A 10,539-nucleotide genomic window follows, 5' to 3' on the forward strand; every position below is an offset into this window, starting at 1 on the left:
GGAGACTGTCTGCACCGCATGAGCCGCGCCGCCGTCCCGGACGAGTTTAGAGGCGTGGGCCTGGTCGCGGACACAGGGCGGATTTGCTCCGGATCCGACTGCTCGGCAGTCGGGCCGGTCTTGGCGCGGTGGTGGAACGTTATGCAACGCTGCCGTATTGGTCCACGAGGCATTCTTTTGTCCGACGCCGTGACCTCGCCGACAAGCGTGGTGGAAACGTTGCGCGTTTCGGCATTCTCTGCCTTCTCGCGGCGTCAGCGCCACAGCGGGGATTGAGGCGTGCGCGTGCGTGAGCATTAGCCAACGCAACTTTCGCTTTGAGGGCGACTGAAGCGCGATGGCCGTTACCAGCTCCGTGGAAACCGCCCGGCGCAGCGAAGGCCGCGCCCAGCCGTCACGCCCGTCCCTGTCCGCAGAGGCCGACAGCCAAGGAGCTGTTGCGGCTGCCGTTCATCCGGAAGGCCAAGAAGACTTCGTACCTGATCGACTTGATTGACCGGCACAAGAAGTACAAGATGACCAAGCAGGACGACTCAGACAGCAGCGAGGAGACCGACTCGTGAGTAGCAAGGGACTCAGTACCGCACGTTCTCATCGCCGCAACGCGCGACCAGCGCTACACGCGGTGGGGCGGGTGGCTGTGTGGGCGCGCGCGTGACTCTCGCGTCATAAGTGGCTGCGCTGGTTATGGAGCAACCCGATGCATCCGGCCGATATTGGGCCACGTTGTAGTCTGTGCAGGAAGGATAAAGCTGCGCGGGACTTCAACCTACAGGCGACGAGGGTTCGCCGATGTCGTGAATGGGTGTAACCGCCCGCGGTGGAGATAACCGCATTCCTACGCTTGGCCTCAACCGGTTGCTAGGTCATTGGTTAGGCGCCCTATTTCAAACCGATTCGGAGAAGTTGTATGGGCGTATTTCCGGCACGTTGGATGAACGAGCCCCTTGCATACGTAATGACGTAATCACGTCACTTGTGGTTGTTTTTTTTGCGTGTTCTGCGCCCAGCAACAGGACATGTGCATGCTTCGGTCACGTGATTCTGGCGTCGTGGTTTAAATTCCTTTTAATCGCCAATCTAATGTTAAGTATCGTGGCTCTCGAGCACCGCGCCGCATCGGCACACACTGGGAAAATGTCACTGATCTGAACAGCCAAAACGACAGTGATTTGTTGACGTCGACACAATTAGACAGCGATGGATGATCTAAGTGATCTTTTAAATCACCATTATCGCTCGCCAAGCCTGATTAACAACGCAAACCGCGTTTACATTCTGAGACGAACATTTTCATAAGCTTTTCCAGTGAAATGCTCGTTATTCGCTCGAGCAATTCAGCGGCTCTGTCAGTTTTATCCTGCCATCGATTGCCGCTGATGGCTTGCTTTAATTAATGTAATCGATATCTGAACGTGGCTACCTGCGACGTGTGACGAATTGAACGGTTTAGAGCACATTATGGCCATTAATCTTGAATTATCTGGTACGAAATAGGCTTTTAGTTGTATTTGCATTGGCTGGTTACGCATGTTCTTGCACTGCAAAGGATTGAATGATTCTGGGAAGATCGCGCTACAATGTCTTTTAGTGTGCGAAATTCTCACCAGCTTTTAATGATCTTCGTAGATTATGCAATTGATGGGGCAGGCATGAAGTGCGCAAGGGGCCGGAACACTCGGAACTTCAGCACTCGTTTGTATTCCTATTCGTCTGGAGCTAAGCTAACACTCTGCTACTTACGTGCAATCAAAGCGGACACGTTCGCCACCCCTTGGCCCATTTCTGTCCGACTGTTTGCACAGTGGAACATGCAAACCATCGTCGTTGAGTCATGACTAATGAACTGACGTGGGGCCCGTTAAGAGGCGTGGTTGGCTCATGTTCTGGCGATGCGCGGATACATGACGTACGCTGGGACTCACTCAGTGTGTGTGTGAGACGTGGCCGGCAGCCGACCGGCGGCGCGCCGGGCCGACCCTCTCGTGGTTCGGTGCCGCGGCCCGCCCGCCCCCTGCAGCCTGACCCGTCTCGATCCGCAGCCCGCCAGAGGGCGGCACAGTGCTGCGACGGCGCGGCTGCAGGAGAGCGCGCCGTGTGACGGCTGTCGCCTCTTATGGGGCCGCCGCGCGAGGCGGTCCAAACCCCGGTCGTGCAGCGACCATGCGTGTCGGTTGTGGCCCATGTCGATGATTGGATCATTACTTATTCGGGGTGCAATGAGCGCGGTACCATGCGTACCGGATAGGGCGGGATAGTCGACGTGATGTCCTCAGTCGCGACGGGGTCGCCTGTGGGACGCCCTCCGCTGCGCTGGAGTCACCGGCCGTGCTGACGCCGGCCGGCGCCGATCGCCCGCAGGGAGGGGTCGCGGAACGACTCCGACCTGGACGAGCCGTGGGTGCCGACCATCCGCGGCCCGTCGTCGGGCCGCCGCCAGACCGAGCTGGACACGAGCGTCGACAACGGCGGCAAGGCCGACCGCGACATCGACAGCATGAACCACAACAACCGGATACCGCCCCAGGTCATCACGCAGGTCAGTGACGGGGTGCCGGGCCATCACTTGGAGCTGTCAGATACCGTGGTATGTCAGGCCGCCGGGCAGCTGCGTTCGCCCGCAGAGCCAGGCCCGTGACCCGTGCGTGGCGGTGTGCGTACCGTTTTCCTGTGGATCTCGCTGGGTTGTGTCGCCGTCCCGGGTGGATCTAGCTGCGTTGTGTCCCCCCTCACCCCCTCCCCCTCCGGCCTGCAGCGTCCCGTCCAGTCCCCCCTAACCCGCGCGGTCCGTCCCCTCCGCAGCTGCAGAACGGCTCGGCGCTGCCGGACGTCTCGCCGCTGACGACACCGACGCCGCGGTCTCCGGAGAAGGAGACGCCGCCGCCGCGCAGTCCGGTCAGTGGCGCCGCCGGGGCATCGACCGGGGGTCACCCGAGGCGCGGCCGGCTCCGGCGCGGCGGGGCGCCGCAGACCACGTGCGGGGTAGAGCTGGCAGCCGGTTGCACACCGGTTGACCCGTGTTGAGTTCGGGACGTGATGAGATGTCGCAGGTGGCGGACGACGCGGTCGTGTGATCTGTTGTGGTCGGTCAGAGCGGTCGTCGCGACCTGCCTGCGTTGTCGGGTGTCGTCGCCGTGCTGTCCGCCGCTGTCGCCCGCCGTTGTGTCGGCGGCATGGCCCGTGTCGGGCTGCGACGCGCGTGACGCGCCACCCATGTCGGACAGACGCGGCCTACCACGTCGGCGCGCCGCCGCCGCCGACCGAGCACCGCCGGTCGGTGGCGGAGAGCCCGGCCGAGCCGGCGACGCCGGCGGCCGGCAACAGACGCCGCTCGTCGGGCAGTCCGAGCAAGGTCGTCAGTCCCACCAGCCAGCACCCGAACCGGAGCCGCACGCTCAGCGGTGTCATCCACCCGCTCATGTCCGAGGTCGGTACACCCGCAGGCGGCCGGCGAAGCGAGGGGTTGGGGGTGCAAGTACTGCGCCACAGGTCGGGCTTTGTTTCCCAGTGCAGGCGACTTGCAGGGGCTCAGTTTCCACACGGGGATTGATGATGCCAATGGAAGCGGCGTTGTTGACCCGACGGCTTTCATTACTTGGCCGCGTCTAGGCCGAAGTCAGCGGAGTAACGGCATGCGCTCCCTCTGGACCGGGGGCATTCTTGACGCCCGTTGTGCATGACTGTGTGTGATAGCGGCGGCCGGTGCGTGACCGACTGCGACCGTGCCGGCAGCTCCAGCGGCGACACCGGAACAGCTACCGGGCGCGCGACTCGTCCTCGCTGGCGCAACGCACTGACGCCATCGACGAGCTGCGCAACGCCTTCGAGCTGGCCGAGCGCAGCGCGCCCGGCATCAGCGACCAGTTCGTGCAGCAGCTGATGGTCAAGCTGGTGCCGAGCATGGGAGAACAGCGCCTGCGCGCCGCCATGGACCGGCTGGCGCGGTGAGGCGGCGACTCCCGGGCGCGCGCGCCCGCCGCACCCGCCGGCCAAAGAGTGCTTGTGATAGCGGCGCCGGCGGCCCGTCGACGCCCGGCAATAAGCGAGTCCGCGCGCCGCTGTACATAGCGAGACAGACTATTTTGCCCAGTCGAGAAGTGATCCAGTGTTGTTGACTTTGGTCGCGAGTCGCATTCCTTCCGCTCACCGGGCGCAGCGCGGCGCCCGCTCGCTCGCGCCGAGGTCCGCTAGTCGCCGGGCCCGCCCGCCCCACCCGATGAATGCCGCGAGAAATCAAAACCTGCGAGACTAGTACGACCGACGCCTGCGGCGACGGGTCGCATCGAACAAACGTGGGGGCCGAGCGCGGGACGGGGCCCGCCCGCCGCCGGGGCCTGCCAGCCCGCCGGGGGCGGCGCCTCGGCGGCCCCGCTCGAGTCTAGAATATATTTATTGGCTGGACGCGCCTGTGCTCGATTGACATAGCGTTGTTGAATTATAGCGACAATTATGTGTGTAACAAAATGTATATACTAATAACAATACAATATTTGAGCGCGCAGTGCGTGGGTTTTCGTCGGAGACCTCAGAGAGGCGCGTTGACAGAGACCCAGGGTCGCAGTGGTTGATGTTCTTAACACTCGCACAGTAATTGCAAACAAATTTATCATCTTGAAGTCCAGACAACAAACTTATCGACCGGTCTTCGGACCCGTAAAGACCAGTCTTCGGAGCCGCTCCGACATTGATCGGCCCGGCTGTGCGTCTCTGCGGACTTCATTAATCAGTCAGTTTACACACGCCATTCTCCCCTGCACGGGAAGGCACGGCAACGGTTTCCTCGACAGATGCGTCGCCCGGGTTCCGGTCCTTCGGAGCCGGACGCAGACGGAGATCCGCTGACAGACCCACAGCGGTCACACAGGCTCAGGCGCTGCCGGGGTCACGCCGCGGGTCGTGTCTGCCGGGGTCAGACCCCGGTCACCTTCCAGGCCAGGCCTAGTTCACATTCGGCTGATCTTTCGGACTGGAGGTGGCAAAGATCTTTAACAGCTCCTCCCGACCTGGCCGGGTCATCCCAGGCCCGGGATCGTGCCAGGTCAGGTCACACGTCCAGATCGTCGTCGGGATCCTCCTCGTCCCAGTCGTCGGCGGCGTCCGGCTGGTAGAAGATCTGACCTCCCGACCCGGCCTCCTCCCGACCCTGCTCCGGCCTGCGGGCAGAACGTTGGACGACTCCAGTGCGACCTCGAGCCAGACTGCCACGGAAGCAACGGCAGCCAGACTGCCACGGAAGCCACAGCAGCCAGACTGCCACGGAAACCACGGCAGTCAGATTGATACGGAAGCCACAACAGCCAGACTCCGCGCTACAAATGTACGTTGAGAGCAGTGCCGTCCTGTTGTAAAGGCAACAACGACGCAACTAACAGACCGTGATCCCCAAAATGCGTGGAAAATGTTGGGCCGCTCCACTAAGTCAAGAAATAGCCACCAACGGGGCATTCTCGTTTTCCATGGCGGATTAACAAGCAACAAAAGGTTAGAAATGAGCGACGCCCATAGCATACACATGAAATACAACTTGTCATAGTGAAACATGACTGCCGGTGCAATTACAACTGTCATTGATTGAAACCAACTCTTCACAACCACGCAAGTGTTTCAAAGTTTACTGAATACAACAACGCCAAAGAAGCATTTAAGGGATTGGGCTAACTCAAGGTTTTTAATTTTAACTGCCCAAAATATTTTAATTCCAAAAGGCCGTTTTGCACAGGCTGCTCGGCAGGCGCAGGACAAAGGACATGCCCCTTATGCCACTTTTTGTTCGGCTGATGACGCCATAAGCCATGATTTAACGTACTGGTGTAATGCAGCGACCACATAAGGTACGAACCTGCAATAGGACCCATATAAAGCCAAAACTAGAGGCATATTGAAGCATTGAGGGAGAACAGCTGGTAAAACTATACAATCTGAATTGATTTGCAAAACATGACGCTCTCTGACATACGTATCCAAATATTAGTCTCGATTAATATAACGTCCCTTAATGGCCGAAAAATGATTCCACCCACTATCAAAACAAGAGTGGATGCTGAACCTTATCACTTACGCGCCACGTTGTCTTTGCTCAGCTTGCCCGGCACATCAAACACGGAATAGCTACGGGCGACACAGGGGCCTGGTTTTCAAAGGAAGCCACCAACCAGCGCACTTCTGATTCCCCACGCATGAACAAGCGCTCCATAAACCAGCTTGGATTTGTACTTGCAAGGCCTTTCGGAGGATGATTACGACCCACATTGTTTGCCTTTTCCGGTCCATTCACTCGCACGTGGGTGATTAACAAATGCGCAGTTTCGTAGTTTGGTTTGATGAAACCACGCCCTGATCTACCTGCGAACGTGCGTGTGCTACGCATGCAGGACCTCAGCAACAGGCCGGTCGGAAAAGGCCGAGATGCGGCCGGGTGGCGGACAGTGGCGTCGATCTACGTCACGAGCCTGGTCCGCACCGCGTTTGCGGGGGCCGTCACGTAAAGTAATGCTGAAGGCATGTCCTGTGGAAAGTATCCAATTAATTACGGCCCCGTCCGGGGCGACGCCGAACGGCCTTGCGGCGCGGCAGGGCATCTGCCAGCGGAGCAGTGCCGCACTGGAGACTCACCTGAGGTGAGGCGGCACGAGCCGGGCCTTATCTGAGCTGGGGCAGCACCAGCCTGGCCTTATCTGAGATAGGGGCAGCACGAGCCGGGCCTTATCTGAGCCAGGGCAGCTCGAAACGGGCCGTATCTGGTATAGGGCAGCAAGAGCCGGGCTTTATCTGAGATAGGGCAGCACGAGCCGGGCCTGACCTGCGATAGGGCAGCACGAGCCGGACCTTACCTGAGGTAGGGCCACCACCAGCCTGGCCTTATCTGATCAGGGCAAGCTTGAACCAGGAGGTATCTGGTATAGGGCAGCAAGAGCCGGCCTTACCTGAGGTAGGGCAGCACGAGCCGGCTGCGCGCCTGGCGCTCCTGCTCCGACAGCTGCAGGCTGAAGGTGGTGAGGGGCCGGTGGTCAGCTGGGCGGGCCGGATCGGGACCCGGACGCTGCACAGGGGCGAGTTGGGGCCGCCGCGGCTCCACGCGGGTCACCTGCAGCCCGGGTGTCCAGGACCACCCGCTCCTCCTGAACGGGGACACGGGGAGGTCAGGACAGTGACAGGGGTAACAGATAACCTGCAGCCCGGTGTCCAGGACCACCCGCTCCTTCTAACGGAGACACGGGGAGGGGGGGGGGGCGTCACGACAAGTGATAGGGGGAAAGACCAGCCTGCAGCTTGTGTGTCCAGACACACCCGCTCCTTCTCATCCGATCACGGGAAGCCAGTGAAACAATGACGGACACTGGCCGCAAGAAACTGACCGCAAGAACAGTCTAGCACGTTCATGAAGTCATCACAGATACAAAGCATTTGATCTTTGAATGCATTCTCACAACTTTCGACATGTTTTTAACCTCAGCAATACATAGATTGAATGATTGATTGACATTAGGGGATGGAACATATCAAACGCACTAATAACGCCCATCTGTTTGTAAAGCCATTCTGTCACGTGCATTCCCCATGCAAACAGTTCCCAAACACCTCATATCCCACGTTTGTGGCTGACGTGGCAGCGGCCTGGCGATCTATGCCGCGCGCGCGCCGCTCTGCGCCCACTGTACGTACAGCCGTATCGACCTTGCCGGTCCTGGAGCGGCAGGTGACGCTGATGGCCACCTCGCGTCCCGTGCCCTCCACCGCCACCACGTGACTGGCGTAGTGGCGCAGCTGGGCCAGCCACTCCTCACCGATGGCGTTCTCACCCACCGCCAGCACCATCTGGTGGCCTGGGGCGGGAACAGCGCGTGGTCAGCGCCATCTGGCGGTCCGAGGGGGAACGGCACATGATCGCGAAATGTTGGGGGCGAGCAGTTTAACAAGTCGGTGGGTGAGGTTTTAGTTATGTCTGTTAGCATTAGCCCAAATGAACTACAAGGAACGAAAAGATGACAAAAATACTGCTTTGTGCTCGCTGTCAACCCGATAAATAACACTTAACATATGGCAGTGCTCACTCGTCCTTCAAAGACCACTGGCTGGGTCAGATCCCAGCTCACCTCTGGCTGTGGCCCGCTGCACCACACCACCTCACCCCTCGCTGTGATCCACTGCACCACCCCAGCCAGCTCTGGCTATGACCTGCTGCACCACCCCAACTAGGCCTAACCATGACCCACTGCACCACCCCAGCTCACCTCTGGCTGTGACCCACTGCACCACCCCAGCTCACCTCTAACCATGACCTACTCCACCATCCCAGCCCACCTCTGGCTGTGACCTGTAGCACCACCCATGGTCACCCCCAGCTGTGACCTGCTGCACGGCTCCAGCTCATCTCCGGCCATGACCAGCTCCACCCTCATGCTGACCTCTACCCATAACTTGCCACACCATCCCAGCTCACCTATGGCCATGACCCGCTGCACCAGTCGGCAGAGTCGGCCAACACCAAGCCAATGCGCCAGACACGAGGCATCCTCCAGCACCATCAGCTGTGCAGGCAGGCCAGCGGCAGGCACAGCTGCCTCCAACTGGGCGGCCAGCTGGGCAGCCGACCGCCAGCAGCCTGGCTGTTCATCTAGCGGCCGGCAGCTGAGCAGTGGCTGGCCAGGCAGCTGCTCCGGCCGCTCGCCGCTCGGCACGAACGTCACGGCCACCTGCTGCTGCAGCCGGTACAGCACGTACCCCAGCAGCAGCTGGTGCGAGCAGCTGGCTCCCACATCTGTGGGCAGCAGCACAGGCTGGTGGAATCTATGTCTGAACTGTCTGTTCTGTGCTCATACATGAACCACTCCCCTAGGCATGGTGTGAGGTATGGTATGTGAAGAAACTTTTTGAGAGTGGTAAAGTTTAACTTTGACCATGTCACACTGAATGTGGTGGAATTTAATTAATGAGTCAGGACAGATGACCACAGTTTCACATCATGTGATACAATACTTGAGGGAAAAATAGCTTTGACTGTGTGAATGGCTGATGTAGGGTGTGGTCTGTCACCACAACAAAATGTTGTGCAAAGCACCTCACAAAAAATAAAGTGAAGCATGCTTTGGGTTAATGACCACATAAAATATTTTAATTCCCAAATGACCATGATGCCCCTCTCTCTCCTCCCAACACACAGAGATGGACCTTATCTTGTACCAGACATGAGAGCTACAGCATCAAAAGAATAAATAGTGTAAAAACTGTAATGCAATCCTGAGGCATGGAGACATGCATCATAGTGTCATTAATGAATGTTTCTAACTCCATGCTGCAATATCATTATGCCTTTCCTCATACTGCTTACTAATCACCATGACCATCTTGCTAAACAAAACAGCAAACTGCCAGGTATCAGCACCAAGTACATATCACAGCCCACAAATAAAGCACCAGCCAACCCACAAAATTAACTTGGCCTTGAAGATCCAACTCACCAATAAATAATACTGATGATCCATCTGGTTTTGCAGACAAGACTTTCTCATACATTGTGCTTCCACAAGTCTAGTCCTGCGCTGAAGATTAAGCTGGAACCATATAATGATGTCATTGGACAAAGTGCAACATGTGTACTGTCTTCATCAAATGGTAGCAAAGAGAAAACATTCCATATCAACTTTCCATTTGCAACACACCTTCACTATGTGATGAAATCTGATCCACACCATGGCTTTTAAAAAAGCCTAATGACACCAAATAATGTATGCTAGTCTACACAGTCACAGTCCAAATGTGTGTCAGTTTAACAGGACATCACACATTACAACGCTTTCATCTGCACAATACCAATACTTTCTATTTAATTGATTGCCTCAAATGTATCTGAAACCAATAGCATGGCCATACATCAAATAAACATGCATGGAGAGGAGGGACTTCCATGACACATCACCCAAATATAACAAAGGGAAGGAAGATTTTGGACTGCACAATGTGTTCACTGTTACAAATCCTCAAAATACCTTCTTGATATTACAGAATAATCAGGGTGAGGGAGGTTCTTCTCCAAACACAATTGTTACCACAGGGAGGAAAACATGGAAAAAATGCAGAGGTTCTAGTCCAAGCACATGTGTTACCAGGGGATGAAAACATGGGAAAATATAATGTTGCATATGAAGGACCCAACATATAATAATACATGCATGTGTGTTCCGAAATTATGGAAGGGTTGGAATGGACATGACTCTCTCACCCCACTTACGTGGAGCAAGCACCTGTTTTTGAATCCTCATACGCACATCTCTACAAAAAGAACAGTTTAACATTTTAAGAGCAAAAAGCTTTAATGTTTAATGAGCTGTTTAAGCCTACGCTTGATATGCACTGGGCGGATATCATTTATGACATTCCTCACTGAATCTGCCCATCATTTGAGACTGTTTGGCCACCGGACCGGGAGCTTGACCAGATCGAGACCAGCGATACAACTGACCTTTTACTCCCGATCACTACAAAGCAATGCAAAGTTATACAGCGCTGCACGGGTTAATAGGTAAATATTGACACCTGGTC

At 56.9% G+C, this 10,539-nt stretch overlaps 1 protein-coding gene and 1 long non-coding RNA gene across 3 annotated transcripts in view; one reads left to right on the top strand and one right to left on the bottom strand.

Moving 5' to 3' along the window:
* Window positions 1-4,191, top strand: part of LOC119109211 (serine/threonine-protein kinase 25-like) — an 11,099-nt gene extending 6,908 nt beyond the window's left edge. The window contains exons 2-7 of the mRNA XM_037232805.1: window positions 376-559; window positions 2,362-2,539; window positions 2,803-2,895; window positions 3,225-3,242; window positions 3,733-3,891; window positions 4,183-4,191. Of these exons, the coding sequence (XP_037088700.1) occupies window positions 376-559; window positions 2,362-2,539; window positions 2,803-2,895; window positions 3,225-3,242; window positions 3,733-3,891; window positions 4,183-4,191 (641 nt within the window). The remainder of the gene's footprint in view (window positions 1-375; window positions 560-2,361; window positions 2,540-2,802; window positions 2,896-3,224; window positions 3,243-3,732; window positions 3,892-4,182) is intronic.
* Window positions 4,192-8,670: 4,479 nt separating this feature from the next.
* On the bottom strand, window positions 8,671-10,539 carry LOC119110408 (uncharacterized). Of its 2 annotated transcripts, none has more exons than XR_005095485.1 (3): window positions 10,460-10,539; window positions 9,459-9,551; window positions 8,671-8,758 (listed from the first exon to the last, which is right to left on the bottom strand). It is a non-coding gene; the product is annotated as an uncharacterized LOC119110408 (long non-coding RNA). The 2 variants fall into 2 exon arrangements; XR_005095484.1 differs by having other exon boundaries at window positions 10,229-10,487.

This window comes from Pollicipes pollicipes, unplaced genomic scaffold (genome assembly GCF_011947565.3).
Source record: "Pollicipes pollicipes isolate AB1234 unplaced genomic scaffold, Ppol_2.1 Scaffold_7231;HRSCAF=8579_pilon_pilon_pilon, whole genome shotgun sequence".
Taxonomy (NCBI): domain Eukaryota; kingdom Metazoa; phylum Arthropoda; class Thecostraca; order Pollicipedomorpha; family Pollicipedidae; genus Pollicipes; species Pollicipes pollicipes.